This window comes from Arachis ipaensis, chromosome B6 (assembly GCF_059453495.1).
Source record: "Arachis ipaensis isolate K30076 ecotype BB chromosome B6, ASM5945349v1, whole genome shotgun sequence".
Lineage (NCBI taxonomy): Eukaryota > Viridiplantae > Streptophyta > Magnoliopsida > Fabales > Fabaceae > Arachis > Arachis ipaensis.
Window position 1 is genome coordinate 72,238,911 of NC_142441.1, and position 19,747 is coordinate 72,258,657.

At 35.9% G+C, this 19,747-nt stretch overlaps 1 protein-coding gene across 1 annotated transcript; it reads left to right on the forward strand.

Moving 5' to 3' along the window:
- The first annotated feature begins 10,310 nt into the window (after nt 1-10,310).
- LOC107648495 (2-methylene-furan-3-one reductase-like) lies at nt 10,311-17,812 on the forward strand. Its single transcript, XM_016352338.3, has 4 exons — nt 10,311-10,953; nt 13,469-13,774; nt 16,776-16,935; nt 17,318-17,812. Exons 1-4 carry the CDS (start codon nt 10,711-10,713, stop codon nt 17,584-17,586), a joined length of 978 nt encoding a protein of 325 aa, XP_016207824.1. The 5' UTR covers nt 10,311-10,710; the 3' UTR covers nt 17,587-17,812.
- The last annotated feature ends 1,935 nt before the right edge of the window (nt 17,813-19,747 follow it).

Here is a 19,747-nt window from a genome sequence, read left to right on the forward strand (position 1 = left end):
GTAAATGAGCCTCATTAGTTTTTTTTTGTTATACATTGAAAATCTGGTTTAAACTTTTGTCTTTTTTGTATTTTAATTATTATTTTAAAATAAAACTTTTCATCTTTAAGTTAAATCCTTTTCAAATCAAGTTGTCATAGGGTTTTGAACTTCTCTTTTTTCAAGAACTGCTTTAACTTACTGTAGTTGCAAAACAAAAACTCTTCATATACCTTGCATGCCTCTTCATTTTTCCATTCTCATCATTTTAATTTTTCTTTAAAAAACTGCAATGCCCCTATGTCATTAAGATGAAGAAGAAATTCGCTACCAGAAGAGGCACGTTCACTCATAAACTCCCCAAAATTCTTGAAAATTCTCAAGAACCTTCCCACACTCACATTCACATACATTCTCATACAACATCTCCATCTCCCTCTCCTCTTCACACTCTGAACCGATGAGTCACACCAAGACAACAACACGTCATCCCTCATCTTCTTAGGCAGCTAAACCATCAAGTGCTTCTTCTCGCCCAAGTGCTTCAAAGGAAAAATATCCAGTGACCGAAGAAGAGCCTCGTGTGTGTTCCTCAACATTCTCAGAGAGGTAACCTTCGCATCCCTCTTTGCTCAGTGAGAGAACCCCCAAATATTGACCCTTTTGCTTTCAAATCTCACTTTTTGAACATGCCTCACTCTCACTTCAACCTTCTTCGTTTTTCTCTGCTATGAACTTTGAGTTTTATAAGGGAGTTGTTGTTCATCGTCTTTGATGCCCTACCTATCTTACTGATTTGCCTTCTTCAGAAAAACAAGGTCTTGACTTTGTGAAAAACATAGTATTTTTGGACTAAAATCATCTTTTTAAAATAAAAAGTCTGTCTACCCTGACCTTGTCCGTGAATTCTATGCTAACATGACTTATCATGATGAAAATGTTCATTCTTATGTCAAACGACTTGAATTAAATCTGAACAGTGAAACTATTAGTGAAGCCCTAGGGTACTCTAATGTTGGTGTTAATGCATACACTTCGAAAAAATGGGATGAAGGTTTAGGTCTCTCATACCAAGATGCCCTAGTTTTTGTTTGTGAAAATATTATTCTCATTGATGGTCTTTCTCCTACCTATAAGGCTCTAGGTCCTATTTGTGCACAACTCCATTGCATAGTTAACCACATCATCCTCTTTTAAAGCGATTCATATCAAAGGGTTTTATTTGATGACACACTGGTGTTGTATGCTATCATTATGAAAATTAAAATTTTTTTTGCTTATTTAATAATAAGGCACATGTATGACTGTATAAAGAGTGATAAGAATGTGTCACTTCCTTATGGCATATTTTTAACCTGTTTTTTTTTTGAATTTTTTGGTGTTGACTTGAATAATGAGTCACTTGAAAATAGAAACTCTTACCTAAAAGGGAGTGGTACAGTGAAACAACAAAAGAAAAGACCTACCAGATCTGAAAGAGTGGTCCTTGATGATGAAGAAGAAGATCTTGATGACATCCCTCCTCAATTCACTATTGGAACATCAGCTTCCACTGGGCACAAATCTCTTCTGTACGGAGTTGTAAAGGATGTTCTGCAGAAATTTGTGAATTTGTCCAATCATCTCATTTCCACAAGCCAACAAGAGAGAAATCTTGCCGTTCGAAATGAAAATGCTTTGCGCAAGTCAAGGGATAGAGTTACAGTTCTTATGAAGTATGTGAACAACATTCATGAAAATGACACCATGGCAACTAATCAAGAAGAGCTACTGAATACGGAGGATGAAGGCTCAGATGCCTAGGGATGTCTCATGTTAAAATTTTTATTCCTGTTGCACTTAGTTTTATGAGACAATTTATTTTTAGCTACTGTTTCTTTTGTTCTCTGGATAACTGTATCCCTTAACTAAGCACTTACTTCATTTGTGATTATGTTATCTTTGGAGTCTAACCTATTTCTTGCAGGTTTGAACTAGAATACACTTCTTTTCTTGATGACAAAAAGAGGAGTAGTGTAGAGGAATAGGGATAATTAGGATAGATTGAGACAAATGATATTTTCTGATTAATATTATGCTTTGATGATTAAGTTGCTCATGTTCAATGATATTCTTTTATATGTGCTGTTGCAATTCTAATTGTATGCTAGTATGCCATGTATGTTGTTTGTGAAGAAGCTTACATTAAAGGGGAGTATTTCTTGAGAGAAAGGGGAAGCAGATCACATTTGAATTAGAATCATCAAAGGGAAGCCTCTAATCTAAATTTGTTATTCCATTTCCTTTATTTTCATGTTAAATGATGTCTGTCATCAAGGGGGAGATTGTTTAGTTTAGCAAATAATAATAACATTTTTTGTGATGACAAACATAATTGTAAATAAGGGTTGATAGCCCAAAAGTATTATGATGTGTCATTTAGTGTTAACGACCCAAATGTTAGTATGCAGCCCAAAACAATGGAACCAAGTACCTGAACCTTAGCTACTTGGACCAAGCTTTCATTCTAGCTCATTGCCTTCATAAAAAGAATAGCATCTAGCTGATGGTGGTGTTATGATGATTCGGGTATGGCACAACGAAGAAAGAAAAGATCATTTTCTCATTAGGCACCAAAGAGAAAGAAAGAAAAAAGCAAAATTCTGGTGGAGTCAAAAGCACAATGTTCAAGTCAAGCTAAATCAGAAGAAAAAGGTAAAATATTTTCATAAACATACAAGTTAATTACTTATTGATTTCACCTTCTCCTCTACACAACTATTTTGAGTAACATTAAGAAAGTGGAGGTTACTTTAATCTACTATGAATCACTGGCTAATATTAAAACTTGGGGCCAAAGCACTAGATTAAGAATTTGGATTTGGAAAATTCATCAAGGAAACAAGTTGCTACTGCTCATCTCTCCTTGATTTTCTGGTCTAATGAAAGAAAAAGAAAGGGAGACTTCAGCTGGTCGCTGGCTCAAAATTTAAGGAGCTGACTTTGGGAAGCAAGTCCTAGGTATGGAAATAGAACTGAATACAAAAGGAAAAATCAACTTCAGTTTCGTTCAAGGAGAGAGAACCAAAAATAGTGTTTGATTGAGGGCTTCTTTACCGTTCTCACTCAACATTTTGGATAGTATTTCTACATCAAAGGAATATTCCGTCAAGACGAAGAGCTTCACATGAGAGAGCTAAATCCGGTTCATCCTATAATTTTAGAGTTGTTCAACATCATTTCCTTTATGGTTTATCATTGAATATTTTGTTTGTATGTTTTATCTTTCTTCGTTTTACTTTAGTGGTAAAAGGCATATATGTGAGACATTAAAAAAAAGCCATTGAGAGAAAAAGCAAAGAGAGGTACTTAGAGAGAAAAGTCAAGATTTATGTCTTATCTCTTTTTATTATATTTTTATTTTGTATCATGTACATGCGAGGTATCCCTTGCTAAGTTGGGTGAGCATTTAGTGTGTTGAAAGTCTAGGAAATAAATTTAGCTAAGTCAAGTTTAGGTAGAAGCTTGATTTGTCCCTGATAGGATTAGGTTGAATCCTTGAAAATTGATGTACGTAATTTTTGAAAAGATAGTGAAAATTTAACCACTGTTATGGTGGAGACCAGATGTAGGCTGGATTGGACAAAGTAGCTGATAGCCTTAGCCCAAATGTTGATAGCTCTAGTCCGAATGAATGTGAAAATGTTCCTGCAGCAGTAAAGGAAGTGGAGGTTAGGCCAAAGGAAGCTGAGCCCGTTGCTTCTGTTGTTCCTAGGACCAGAAACAAGCCCAATTGGATGAAGGATTTTGTGCTTAACTGATGAGAGGAGAAAGGCGTGAAAGTGGCATCACAGTGACAACTTCGCATGTTAGTTAGAGAGGAATATATGGGAGAGAACGAGAGGAGAGTTAGTTAGAGAAATTAGTGGGTTCAGTTGTGAATTGGAGTGAGCACCCAACTCGAATAGGGGCATATTTTCTTTATCGTCCTTCCTTCGTTAATCTTCTTCCATTTATCAATACAAGTCTTCTCTCATTCCATTACGCTGTTTTTTTGCAATTCTTTGTCTAACATCTGGTGCTTTCATTGAGAGAGGAATGACTAATCCTGATGAACTCAACCGCATGGCAGAAATTACGGCATTGCAGCGTGATCACGTAGAAGTGGCTAGGCAGCTTGGAACCTGCAGTGCACGTATGGATGGATTAAAAAATTCAATGCGTGACATTCACACTATGTTAAAGGAATCGCTAAAAATGAAACGGGTTGAACATGAACTCGATGAAGAAGTAATCTCTCGTAATTCCTATACACGCGGAAGTCCAAGTTCTCATCTACCATTGAATCGGGCATATAAACCTGAACTACCATTGTTCGATGGAGATCGGGTGGAGGAATGGGTGTTCAAAGCTCGTGAGTACTTTGAGTGGTACTCGGTACCCAGTGAAATGAGGGTACGTATGCTTTCCTTTCACCTCAGTGGATCTGCTTATTCCTGGTATCGATGGGTAATTAACAATAATATTCAATACACTTGGGAGGAATTTTTGGATGCTTTGTTGATCAGATTTGGCCAGAATCAATTCTATGACCCTAAGGCAGCTCTTAAGGAGCTAAAACAAACTTCTACGGTGGCTGAATACCAGAACCAGTTTGAAAAATTGTCCAATCAAGTGACTGGATTGAGTGAAGAATGGTTAATTTCGCTATTTGTGGCTGGGCTGCATGATCATCTGAAGTGTGAGTTACTCTTAGCCAAACCCACCTCATATGTCACTGCAGCGTCGTTGGCACGGCTGCATGAGCAGAAGCTTGCAGCGACTGCACTCCTTTATCGTAAATCACCCACAAACCACACCTCTCAACCTTTACACCTTACACCAAACCTTGTCACCCAACCACACCCCAACCGCAATTCTACCCAGAAAAATAATTCACCATCTACCTTGCTCCCCCCATCAAACACCACCACACAAACACCCAACGTACCAAATCCTAACCCACCCTTTAGGAAACTCACAGCATCCGAAATTAAACTGAAAAGAGAAAAGGGCCTTTGTTATCATTGTGAGGAGAAGTGGTCTCCGGGACACCGTTGTAAGACCTCTTGCTACCTTCTAATAGGGGAAGAGGAGTGGCAAGAAATATTGAAAGAACCTGAACCAGAGGTTGTCCAGTCACCTGAGATTGACAGTCCTGTTGTTGTTGAACCTATGAGACCCGAGATTAGCTTTAATGCCATGGTCGGCCAATACCAACCGACTACCTTTCGATTGAAAGGAACATACAAAGGGCAAACGGTTATGGTTCTTATCGATGGCGGAAGCACTCATAATTTTGTTAAGGCGAGCGTGGCTGAGAAATTAGAGTTTCCGATCAAGCAAACAGCACCTCTACAAGTACTAGTGGGTAATGGTGATGTTATAGGGTGCAGGGCCTTGTGTGAAGATGTCCCGCTGGTCATGCAAGGGTACCAATTTAATGTGAGCACTTTTGTTTTGGAATTACAAGGAGCTGATGTAGTTCTTGGAGTCCAATGGCTAATGTGTTTAGGGTATGTTACTACCCATTATGGACTACTAACAATGGAATTCATTGTCAACAATACAGCTGTTAAGCTACAGGGTGAACGACTACTACAGTCTGAAGCCATCAGCAATAAGATGCTGCAAAAATTGGTCTCCTCGGAGGTGGTGACTACACTTTATCATATGAAAATGGTGACTAACCAAGAAGACATAGTGGCTGCCCAGGTTGATGACGAGGTGCAGCAGATTTTAAACCTCTATGAGGAGGTTTTCACCGAGCCATCCCAACTACCCCCACATCGAGAGATTGATCATAAAATCCACCTTGTACCAGGGTCACAACCGGTTAGTGTCCGACCATATAAGTACCCTCATTTTCAGAAAGAAGAGATGGAACGATTAGTGGCTGAGATGCTAGAAACAGGGGTTATTAGGGAAAGCCAGAGCGCCTTCTCGAGCCCGGTGTTGCTGGTTCGCAAGAAGGATGGTAGTTGGAGATTTTGTGTAGACTACCGAGCCCTAAATGCAATCACCGTCAAAGACAAGTTTCCTATTCCCACTATTGAAGAGATCCTGGATGAGTTGTTTGGTGCAGAATTTTTCTCTAAAATTGACCTAAGGTCCGGATACCACCAGATTCATATGAACGAGGATGCTATTCCTATGACGGATTTTCGGACACATCAAGGGCATTATGAGTTCGTGGTCATGCCATTTGGACTAACTAACGCCCCATCGACATTCCAAGCCACTATGAACAAGATATTTCAGCCATATCTTCGAAAGTTCATCGCTGTTTTCTTTGACGACATCCTAGTGTACAGCAAGACATGGGAGGAACATTTACAGCACCTAGAGTTAACCCTGAATGTCCTTGCCCAACATCGACTATTTGCTAAACGCTCAAAGTGTACGTTTGGACAGCTCCAAGTCGATTATTTGGGACACATTGTATGTGCGGCCGGGGTAAAGGTTGATCCGGCAAAGATTGAGGCCATTCAGGCGTGGCCATTACCAAACACACTCAAACAATTAAGAGGATTTCTCGGCTTGACAGGATATTATAGGAAATTTGTGGCTGGTTATGCTACTATTGCTCACCCTCTTACAGAGTTGCTAAAGAAGAATAACTTCTCTTGGAGTGCAGAGGCTGAACGAGCCTTCCATGACCTCAAAGCTGCCATGGTTCACACTCCGGTGCTGACCCTACCGGATTTTGGTAAACAATTCACGGTGAAGACTGATGCATCCCACACAGGGATTGGGGCAGTACTTACCCAGGATGGCCACCCCCTCGCCTATTTTAGCAAGAAGATGAACCGCAAGATTATGCTAGCCTCAGCTTATGTCCGAGAGCACTATGCGATTACCCAGGCAGTTGCAAAATGGCGACACTATCTTTTGGGAAGGCGATTTACTATTAAGACAGATCACCAAGGCTTGAAGGAGTTACTAACTCAAGTCATCCTTACTCCAGATCAGCAATACTATCTAGCTAAGTTGCTCGGCTATGATTTTGTGATTGAGTATAGACCTGGAAAACTAAATCAGGTGGCAGATGCCCTTTCCCGCCACCCAAACGCAGTTCTCCAACCGGAATTCTAGGCCTTGTCTATGGTACAGAATTCGTTGTTGCAATCTTTAAGGGATGCTAACCAGCAGTGCCAAGAATTACTTGGTATGCACCAGCAACTACGAGAGGGGAAACTTGGGCCGGATTATGTTGTGACAGATGGGGTACTACAATTCCAAGGTCGCATTTGGGTTCCTGATTTTCAAGGGTTGCGAGAATTGCTCCTAAGTGAATTCCACGCTTCCTTGCGGGGGGGACATGGAGGAGTGCTTAATACTTACAAGGGCCTTAGTGATATCTTTTTCTGGCCAGGGATGCGTGCCGATGTGCACAAGTTCATTGCGCAGTGTTTAGATTGTCAAGTTACTAAGTACATGCCAGCTAGGACTCAAGGCTTACTGCAGCCTCTCCCTATTCCTACCAGACCCTGGGAGGCCGTGTCTTTGGACTTCATTGTCCAATTACCCAAATCAGCGGGGCACAGTGCCATTATGGTTGTGGTTGATCGTTTCAGTAAAATGGGTCATTTTTCGGTGCTGAAGCCGGGCTTTACCGCAAAGGACGCAGCCACAGCCTTCATTCATGCAATTGTGCGTCTTCACGGGTTCCCTACTACCATGGTTTCGGATCGTGATCCTATTTTTCTAAGCAAGTTTTGGCGAAACCTGTTTGAGTTCAGCGGCACCAAACTGCATTACAGTACCGCTTATCACCCTCAGAGTGACGGTCAAACTGAGGTGGTAAACAGGACAGTGGAACAGTATTTGCGAGTTTTCACTCACTCTTTTCCGCACAAGTGGGTCTCCTACCTTGTCTGGGCTGAGTTTTGTTACAATGGATCTTTTTATTCAGCAATCAATCTGTCCCCCCATGAGGCCTTGTATGGCTTCCCTATGCCCACTATACCTGGCTATACCCCTGGCTCTACTACTGTGTGGGAGGTTGATGACATGTTGTGTCTGAGAGCTGCTCTCGATCGCGAGTTACGCTACTCGCTGCAACAAGCTCAGGGCAAGATGCAAATTCAGGCTAATAAACATAGAAGGGAGAAAAAATTTGAGGTGGGACAATGGGTTTTGTTAAAAATTAGAGCTTACAAACAACGTTCTCTCACAGGGGGCAAATTCAGTAAATTCCACAAACGCTACTATGGTCCATATCAGATAGTTCAAAGGGTTGGATTAGTGGCTTACCGTGTGAAGCTACCTGATGGGTGTGCCTTGCATCCTGTGTTTCATGTGTCTGTATTGAAGGAGTACCACGGCGACCCGACTACGGCGGTGTCTTCGACTGCCGACTTGCCCTCCTCTCTTTGGCCCCACCCGCTTGCGATTTTGGCCCGCCGCACTGCCAACACCCCAGACGGACCACGATCTCAGGTTCTCGTGGATTGGGAAGGGCTTCCACGTGAGGAGACAACCTGGGAGGATGAAGCCACGATTCGCATGTTGTTCCCCGACATTTACCTTGAGGACAAGGTCCTTGTGGAGGGCGGGATTATTGATAGCCTTAGCCCAAATGTTGATAGCTCTAGTCCGAATGAATGTGAAAATGTTCCTGCAACAGTAAAGGAAGTGGAGGTTGGGCCAAAGGAAGCTGAGCCCGTTGCTTCTGTTGTTCCCAGGACCAGAAACAAGCCCAATTGGATGAAGGATTTTCTGCTTAACTGATGAGAGGAGAAAGGCGTGAAAGTGGCATCACGGTGACAACTTGGCATGTTAGTTAGAGAGGAATATATGGGAGAGAATGTGAGGAGAGTTGGTTAGAGAAATTAGTGGGTTCAGTTGTGAATTGGAGTGAGCACCCAACTCGAATAGGGGCATATTTTCTTTATCGTCTTTCCTTCGTTAATCTTCTTCCATTTATCAATACAAGTCTTCTCTCATTCCATTACGCTGTTTTTTTGCAATTCTTTGTCTAACAGTAGCTTCATCTATTCACTACAGGGAGGCTATAGATTTAAATAAACCTCCTTTTGAATCGACGAAAATCATAAATCTAGTTACATGCACTACAGTTGAGTGTTAAATTTTTTTCTTTGTGGTGCTGTGTTTTTACTTTTTAGTTATCTTGTATAATATGATTTTTGTTGCTATAGGCTAATTATCACACAAAATGATTCAATGAAACTGAAAAAGATGCTGGGATGGTGCATGGACATCGATAATGAAACCTTGCCCAGTGCAATTAATGTGTAGAGAGATTTGAGGGAATTTTATTCCTCCATGATCAGTTCATAATTTCATATATTAAAAAAAATCTACACCTTGAAACAAGAAACACGAACTGTGACGGAATATTTAATCAAGTTTAGTGTGCTTTGAATCGAATTGGAAACACTTGCTGAGAACAAGCGCGGTTGCGACAAGGAGAAGATGGAGAAAGAAGGGTGATAAGGTTCTTTATGGGCTTGGATGAACAGTTCCATGTAACAAGATCATGAATAATGCGAGAGAATCCTTTGCAATCCGTTGACAAAGTTTTTAATTTGGTAGCTTCAGAAGAAGAACTAGTCAACACAGTGAATGGGATGGATTGGGTATGTGTTATGTGTTGTTTTGTTTGGCGCAAAAAGGATATACTAGCCAGTTGATCTGTATTATATTTATATACATATAAAAATATATAAATACATAGTGCTGATTTTAGTGGCTAATTTTAGTGTGTATATAGCATTTTTTATTTTTATATTATGAATTTTGGCTCCTCTACTAATCCTAGATCCACCCGTGATCAGAGTTTATGGATTCTATATTGTTCCGGACCCGATTTTCGAGTCCTTCCTCGAAACAGTCGCCGAACCCGACAATTCTAAGATTGGGCCATCCTCGGTCTAAAGACGGATCAATAACTTCCAATATCCTGAACCAATATTCAAATTCAAATACCTCCCTTATCTTAGCCAGATAAAATAAGATGATGACGGTTCAAACTGGCCTTAACTAACATTTGAATTCAAATACCTCCCTTATCTTAGCCAGATAAGATAAGATAAGATAACTACTACCAATTATATAAAGGGGAGCCAGAGATCCCCTCAAGTACTCACTCATTCCACACACCTTATATGTCCCAGATCCATTCTAACTTAAGTGTCGGAGTGTCTTTGCAAGTACCAAGTATCACCTGCTGCTCCAAAAAGACGATCCGACACCCATCTTAACTTGCAAGTCTCCGATTTATCTGACAATCCATACCCGAGACTTCTAATACATATGTGATCAATTTAGCTAATAGTAGCTGCTTAGTCGTGTAAACTTTACCCTCCAAATTTTTTAGCATGAGAAAAAGAGCGTATTAAAGAACTCAAGTTGATAAAAGAAAATGATTTCAATAATATAATTTTTAAAAGTACAAATTAAAACAACTCTAATTCCTTAACATAAGATAACTTTTGAAATTTAGTTAAACTAACTCAATTTTGACATAAAGACCATGGTAATAATTAATAAGCAGTTAGTTGTCGATTAATCAACTCCATAAATTTCATTGACAAGGTCTCTAATAACATGACATATGTGATCGTGTCATCATCGTACGTATAGTGTAATATATATAATTGACGAACCCACAGTAGAAATTAAATAGCGAATTAATCACATAGAATCGGTATTGATTGCTGTTCTAATTAACTTTGTAACCTCAAAATCATGGCTACTGCATCAACTACCCCATCATCAGTTCCAGCAATGCCGTCTCACATGAAAGCCTGGGCCTATACAGAACATGGGAAGACAACAACAGTTCTGAAGTTAAATCCAAATTTTCCTGTTCCTGAACCCAAGTCGAACCAGGTACTAATAAAGGTTGTTGCTGCAGCCATTAATCCCATAGATTATGTCAAGATTGAGGGACGTATGGTGTATGAGGATGCTGAACAAGTTCCATTTCCGGTAAGACATCCTATTTATTTATGTGTTTCTTCTGTTAATTAGTATGAGAGAATATTGTGATATCTGTGTACAAATATATAGAAATCGCTTTTGATGAACGAAGACAGATTGAAAATTACTCTGCACCGTTTGGCGGATCTATAACATTTTTCCGGAAACCAATTGGTTTCGTAATTTTTTTTCTTTCTAGAGGTGATGGCGTCTTATAAATAAAAAGGATCGTCTACTTGTCCTCAGAGCTTTTAAAAATTAAAAATAAATATTTACATAGAGAGATATATTTTAAAACAAAAAATTATTTATATACTAAACTCAGTTATTATATATTTTATATAAATATATATATATATTTTTAATTTATTTTTAAAATATATTTTAATATTTATATTGTACTTATAACTGATTTTAATGACTAATTTTAATATATATTTAATATATTTATTTTTAAAATTAGTTAGCACTTATTAAAATTGAAAAATCTAATTAATATAACATCATGTTATAAATATCCAAATTTATTCATATATTTATGTTTATTATATTTTTTAATTTTTTAAAATAAAAAATTTTACTTAACCAAGGTTTAATTAACACAATTTTAAAGAGAATATTAAGTCATTTTCTAATAAATCAGAAATTAATGCGGAGAATAAATATAGATAGAAGTATGTTACACATACAAGTTTTTTTTGCTTACAAGTTTTACAAGTTGGCACAAGCCCAACAAAACACACGCGCATTACACTCCCACGTTCAAGAGTAAATACACGCACGTTACTTAACCACTTCCTGTTTCCAAAGCGCGCTACTCACCATTGTGAACAACTCTTCTTCTTCTTCCTCGATGAAAACCACAACTGTCATTTTTCTTTACGTTTCTCCTCCTCCTTCTCTTCTTCCTTCTTCTTCTCCTCCTTCTTTGTGTTTTTCCTCATTTTTCTTCGCGTGTTTTATTTTCATCGTCGTGTTTCTCCCCCTTCTTCTTTTGATTTTGCAACATTATGTATTTTTTGCTTCTTTGTTTGATTTTTTTCTCCCAAAAAAATATGAGAATATGAAATAAGAAGATGAAGAAGAAAAAGCAGCAGAAGATGAGGAGGAGGAAGAGAAAGAGTTCTGAATTATGCAGAACTCATCAGAATAAAAATACACCCAAATATCTTCGTATTATACCCAAATATCTTCATTTTTACACCCAAATTTGCTACAGACACAGAAATGAGTTATGTTACGTGTACACTAAAATTAGCCATCAAAGTAGCAAGGGCTGCAAAATACACCCAAAATACACCACAGAAGGGCTACAAAATACACCCAAAATACACCATATTAAAACAAGCATAAACTATAGAATGTAAATACAACTATAAAATCATCATAAAAAATAACAAAAACCATATTCATGAATCATAACTAAAGAGAAACTAAAATAATTCAACTAAAAGAATAAGACAATTCACCCTCCGTCAGATGAAAAGTCATAAACTGTAAATACCCAAACTTTTATAAAAATACACCCAAATATTTCTGATCTACACCCGAACGTCTGATATAAAATGGACAAGATTATATTAATTCTAAGGAAGAATTAATAGTAAATTTTACAAGCAAGGTTCACGTACTGGTTCATCTGACAATCTGAAGTTGAATTATCTATTATCTTCAAAAATGATTTCAGAACTTGATGACAAAAAACAATAGAAATTGAGAATAACGAAGAAAGAGAACAGAGAGAGAAAAGCACGTAAATGAAGAAGGAGAAAGAGAAGACAAGAAATTCGAAAAAGGAAACGGAATTCTTTCAAAAATTAAAAATCTGTTAGAGGCGCGTGAAACATATGTGCATAACAAGATTGAGCGTAATATCAATTAGAGGACTTGTATAGCAAAATTACTTGTATGTAGAGATTAATCCATATAGATAATAACTTTAATTAGTTATTTAGTTAGTATTAGATAATTTATTGTATATATTTATGAGTTAGAAATAAAATTTAAGATTTAAGATTTAAAATTTAAGATTTAGAATTTTTAAAAATAATAAATATATAAATAAAATAATAATTTAGAATTTTAAAATAATATAAAGAAAGTGACTTTTTTGCAATAAAATTTTTGAAAGAGAAATGTTAGAAAATCATGAGAATTTATTATTTTTTATTATTATTTTTAGTTTTTATTTTAGTTTTTTTGTCTAATAATTTAATAATATACTTTAATACATATTTTTAAATATTGGTGGCTAACTGTTGACCAAAACTAATAAATTTTGATAGCTATCTAATATTTTTATAACGTTAAGAAAAAAAATATCTTAAATTTATTTTATTTAACATTCGTTACAAAATTTTTATTTAGTATTCATTAATTGTGAATACTAAATAAAACAAGTTCCAGTTATTTTTGACTAATTGCTTTTTATTACCAAATATTTTTCTTTTTGAAATAAGTTAATAGTTTGAACCGCATTAATAGGAGTTTCTTTTTATTCTTGTTTTGTGGGTGATGCATAAAGATTGTTCCTGGCTATGATGTTGCCGGTGTGGTGGTGAAAGTAGGAAGTGGAGTGAAGAAGTTCAAAGAAGGGGATGAAGTGTATGGTATGGTGGAGGCAAAAGATGTTGGGTCTTTGGCTGAATACACAACTGCACAAGAGAATGGTTTGGATCACAAGCCTCCAAATTTGGGCTTCGCTGAAGCTGCTGCCATTCCTTTAGCAATTCAAACTGCTTATGGAGCTCTTCACAAGGTTGGCCTTTCTGCCGGCCAATCTATTCTTGTTTTGGGAGCTTCTGGCGGCGTTGGATCCTTTGTTGTTCAGGTATCATATTTATTCATTTTGTTTTTCTTTTATATTTACATTTTGATTTTAAGAATGTGAAAATATTATCTGAGCCACACGTCTGTATAATACAATATTTATTTTTACTAGTAAACCTTGTCCCTGTTTGAGGGCTTGTTTGAATACTATTTTAAAAAAAAATTGTTTATAAAAGTAAAAATGATTTTATATTTGAATATTTTATGTAAAAAAAAATTTTTATCTATTAATTATGTTTTGGTGAAATAAGATAAAAATATTTTTTTATTTATTTATTATGTGAAAAATATTTTTTTAAGCAAAAAAAATCTTTTAAAAAAAATATAAATGGTAGTTTCTCAAAAATTTCTTTTTTTATTGGGTAAAGTATTAAATTGGTCCCCTATGTTTGGGCGTAATTCTGTTTTGGTCCTTAAGGTTTAAAGTGTTCTATTTGAATCCAAAAAAGTTTCATTTAGTATTAATTTAGTCCCACAGTGAGGTCAAAATTAAATAATTAACAAAATGTCCTACATAACAATAGTTCAAGAACAAAATCGATAATCTGAAGAACAAGTACAAGCTCCAGAGGCACAAAATCAACCATTGATGATGCATCAATATATTTATTTATCATTTTCTTTAGTTTTATAGAAAATATTTTATTTATATTATAAAAAATAATAAATAAAGGTATTGATGTATCAATGGTTGATTTTATGCCTCTAGAGCTTGTACTTGTTCTCCAGATTATCGATTTTGTTCTTGTACTATTGTTATGTATGACATTTTGTTAATTATTTAATTTTGACCTCACTGTGGGACTAAATTGATGCTAAATGAAACTTTTTTGGATTCAAATAAAACACTTTAAACTTTAAAGACCAAAACAGAATTACGCCCAAACCTAGGGGACCAATTTAGTACTTTACCCTTTTTTATTTTTCTAATGTTTTTATTTTTATTATTAGAAATTTACAAAATACACTAAAAAATATAAAAAAATTATTGAAAAATTATTTTTTTATTAATTTAATGGCGGCCAAACAAACACTTAATTTGATATATATAACAAAAAGGCTTAACTCCTATTAATTTTTATAGTTCACGAAATCTGTAGTTAAGTTTTTATAATGGGTTAAGTACAACAATTTTGATCCCTAATGTAGAGATCGAAAATTTATTTCGTCCCCAGCCTTTTTTTTTTTTCGCTACAAAATGGTTCCAAAGGTTTTACTTAGTTTTAAAATCGTCCTTTGGACGAAAATATCCTTCCCTCTTCTTCTCCAAAATTAACCAGAAGCGAAGACCAAAACCACCATCACCACCACCCCCGCTACCACCACCACTACCACCCTCATTATCATCATCATCATCATAAGAACAATAGATAATGGAATCATAAGAACTCAGAATCAGAATCCACCACCACCAACCTCCACCCACTGCCACTCCATCACCATTTGCATCACACCAGCCAGAACTCAAAAAATCATCGTCATCATCATCAGAATCCAAAACTCATAATCCAGAACTCAAACTCAGAAAAACAAACCCAGAACTCAAATTAAAAAAAAAAAACAAGAACTCAACTCAGAAAATCATTAGCATCATCGTTATCATCATCAGAACCCAGAACTCAGGATCCAGAACTCAAACTCAGAAAAGCAAACCCAAAATTCAAACTAAAAAAAAAAGAACCCAAAACTCAGAAAATTATCATCATCATCGTCGTCATCATAAGAATCCAGAACTCAAAAAATCTCCAATTTCATCTTCAATTACAAGAACCAAAAATCCATAAATATAATTATCAAAACAAACGACGAGACGAGGTGCGACGGGGAGGAGGAGGTGCGGCGAGACGACAACGAGGGCGAGGAGGCGATGACGAGGGCTAGGCGACAACGTCGGCAAGGGCGAGGAGGAGGAGCAGAAACAGGTCGCAGCGCACGGTGAGATCCAGCGGCGAGGACTGAACGACGAGGAGCAAGAGCGGCGGCAGCGACGGTGAGGAGCAGCGGCGGTGGCCCCTTAGCTTTCTCCCTTCCGATCTCTCTCTTCTCCCTTAGCTTTCTCCTCTCTTGTTCTCTGTTTCCCCTTCCGATCACAGGCGGTGGTGCGGCGGTGCGATGGTACGGCGGTGCGGTCTTCCCTCCCTTCTCCCCCGGATTCTCTTTCTTTCCCCCCTCTCTTTCTCGCTCCCCCTCCCCTGATTCTCTTTCTGCCTCAGTCCCTCTGATGCCTTTCTTTCTTTCTTTTTTTATTTTATTTTATAATTTTTTAATGAAGAGTAATTTGGTAATTAAAAAAATAAAATTGGTAAAAAAAGACGAGATTAAAACAAATTAAAATCTTGGGGATCATTTTATAATAAGAAAAAGGTCGAAGACGAAATCGATTTTCGGCCTTTACGTTGGAACCAAAATCGTACTTAATCCTTTTATAATTGAGTTTTTATATTATAAAAAATTTAGAATATTTATCTTTGTATTTGATATATAATAAATTATAAAATATTATAAAAAATAAATATTTTAGAATTATTATATTTTTGCTGAAAAGTAATTAATAACCAATAAGAATTCAACACCAAAATTTTATTTAGTATAAACATTACATCGTAAACCTTTAAATGGTAAAGACTTAATTAAAAAAAATAATAAAACTACCTGGAATAATAAAATAATTAAATCCAACAAAAATCTAAATGCTTCTTGTGTTTTACAAGGGTCTAATGAAACCTTCAAAAAAATTATATAAAATAAATCTTTAAAAAAGAAAAATAATTATATTAGTCCCCAAAAATGTTAACATACAATTTTACGGGGCGGCTGATGGGTGATGACCGCGCAATAATTGACTAATATGCTTACAAAGTTTCTGTTTTTGTCTCTCATGCCATGTATGTTCAGTTGAAAATTAAAGTCGAGAGAATTTTAATTGACATAATTTTACTCATAGAGCTGATGACATGGTAGAATTTGACTTGACTTACCCATCGTATATTTGGCAAAGACAGGTTGCGAAACATGTTTTTGGTGCTTCCGTGGTGGCAGCTACAGCTAGCACTGGAAAACTGGAATTGCTGAAGAAGTTAGGAGTTGACATGCTAATTGATTATACAAAACAGAACTTTGAAGATCTTCCTGAAAAGTTCGATGTAGTCTATGATGCCGTAGGTGAGACTTTACATTTGGAAATATAGTTTCTTTGGTACGATTAATCCGGGTTCGACCCGACCCGGAATGCGGACCTAATTGTGATGGGTGAGTCTCTAAGCAAAAATAGCTGGATATCACTCAGACTAACTCCGTTAGTACATTTGAGTATATAGTTCTTTTTTTTGTTGCCCGAGTCACGCACCTAATTGTAGTGAGTGAATCTCTTAGTAAAAATAGCTGTATATACTAGGCCTCAAATTCGAGACCTATTTAAACAAATTCTAGCCTCTTATCACTCGAACTAACTCCATTGGTACATTTGGGCATATAGTTTACTTGCATTGTAGAGTACTAATAAATAATAATGTTAATACTTGACTACCAAAATAACTGAATACAGGGCAGAGTGAAAGGGCATCGAAGGCTATGAAAGAAGGTGGCAAAATTGTAACAATAGTACCTCCTGGAGTTTCACCAGCAATGGTGTTCATACTCATTCCTGATGATGGAACAATGTTGCAAAAGCTAAGACCGTACTTGGAGAGTGGCAAGGTGGTGCCAGTACTTGACCCCAAGACTCCATTTCCATTTTCTCATACTGTTGAAGCACTCTCTTATTTGCAAACTCGTAGAGCAACGGGAAAAGTAGTCATTCATCCCATCCCTTGAACATAATGTATACATGTTTCTTTAATTAGAGGTTTCTTTAGTTTGATTCCCATTGAAATATATATGTTGTCATTTCTTGAAGGTGTGTGATAAAGAGAGTGAGCATTATGACGTTTGTGTATGTAGACTGAAATCATACTTTCGCAACTCCATTATCGTGGTTGTAAAACTATCATGTGTAACAATAGTTGAATATATCAAATAAATCAACTATTCTTATTGGAAATATTTGTTGGAAGTTTATTATAATTTAAACTTTTTTTGTGGCCTAATTGTAATTATCTATAAACTATTAATGATTTAATTTCATCCGTTAATTCTAATGTTTGATGGACGCATTAGATTTAAAGATAATAATACATAAAAGGTGGTCCTCTCTCTACCTCAATACACACGACATTTTACAATTTCCACTCACTGAAAATACCGTAAAACATGAATGTCTGAAGAAGGAAAGGAAAGGAAGAGAAACTAGTGTTAAAGATCAATTCTACTGTAACCAAAACTCTGCAAAATTAATCTTAAAGTTCAACTCTACCATAATTAGGACTTGTTATGCCAACCAATCCAGGTATGAAAATCACAACTTTTAAGATCCTAATTGATACTTCCGCTAAAATAAGTTTACATGTGGCATCAGAGCATGTGTTTTGAAAGTATGTGATTTTCTCTGATCTAATTATGATATCCACGGTGTTTCATGTTTCTGATTAATTATTTATAATTGGATTTTAATTAAGTGGGTTTTAAATTTCATGCCATCAGAACTGCATATTTGTGGTTGTATATGTTCTATATATTTTCTTCTGAATATTTTAATTTGATCATAAATTATACTCATGTATGAATTTAATCTTGAGTTTAAGTTTAGTATTGATGACAATTATGAAATTATTTTGAGTAAGTAATGTACTCTAATTTTATGAAAAGTCTATAAATGTTTTATTTATAGTATTAAATTTATTTAGATTATTTATTGTTGTGTACACCAAAGTGACAAAGTTATAACGTAAAATGCCAGTATATTTAATAATGTGTTAATTAATTTTAGAATTAGATTTACCCAAAGGAAATCTCTTCTGTTATTAATAGACTTGAACGAAAAAAATTATTATTCTTGGGTCAGATATATGTATTGTCCAAAGATGGTATATGTATTTGGCAGAGAATTTTAATCTTCAAGTATGATAAATATGGCATTTATTTGTATGTTAATGTGTTAGTATATAATAGAATTTTACCCAAAGGTAAACTGTAATATGCTTGTTATGTTCTGTAATCTGAGTAGATGATAAAATTAAACTTAAGTTTAGTTTGGTAAAACTTTTACTTTTCAAAAGTATCTTATAAAAGCTAACTTTTAAAAGATGGCTTTATAAAAATTGTAGCATTTATGTTTGGTAAATCAAATTAAAAATAGCTTTCAATAAACACAAGTAACAACAATTGCGTTTGGTAAAATAACTTTTAAAATTTAAAAATAATATAATAGACATAAATGCAAGCATTAAAATTGAAAATTAGTTAACATATGAGGTTATATTATACTTTTAAATTTTAAAAAGCACAAGTCAACTTTGAAAAACTCCTTGTTAGGTGTTTTCAAAAGCACCTCTAACTTTTAAAAGCTGCAAGCACAAGCACTTGAGCTTTTTAATTTACCAAACGCAAAATGAGGTGCTTGTGCTTTTTAAAAGCACAAGCACCTCTCCAAAAAGCTTTACCAAACCAAGCCTTAATATGAGTATTGTATGATTAAATGACAAGTATTTCAATTCATTCGCAAGCTTCATCTGTTACCATGTTTAATGGTTTAAACTTCTCTGAATGGAGTGAACAAGTGAAGTTCCATTTAGGTCTTTTGGATCTTAACTTGTCACTTTTAGAAGAGAAACCCATTGTCACTGATGACAATGATGAGGATGAAAAGTATGCACTTAAGACATGGGAATGTTCTAACAGATTAAGCCTTATGTTTATGCGAATGACTACTGCAAGCAATATTAAGACTACCCTTCCACAAACAGAAAGTGCTAAAGAATATCTTGCGTTTGTGGAAGACCACTTCCGTTCTGCTGATAAGTCACTCGCTAGTACATTAATGTCACAGCTCACGGCCATGAAGTTTGATGGGTCTAAGAGCATGCAAGAGTATACTATT

Coding starts and splice junctions, on each gene's coding strand:
- LOC107648495 (XM_016352338.3), top strand. CDS start 10,711: ATGGCTACTGCATCAACTACCCCATCATCAGTTCCAGCAATGCCGTCT. Junction 10,954..13,468: donor CTGAACAAGTTCCATTTCCG/GTAAGACATCCT, acceptor TGATGCATAAAG/ATTGTTCCTGGCTATGATGT. Junction 13,775..16,775: donor TTGGATCCTTTGTTGTTCAG/GTATCATATTTA, acceptor TGGCAAAGACAG/GTTGCGAAACATGTTTTTGG.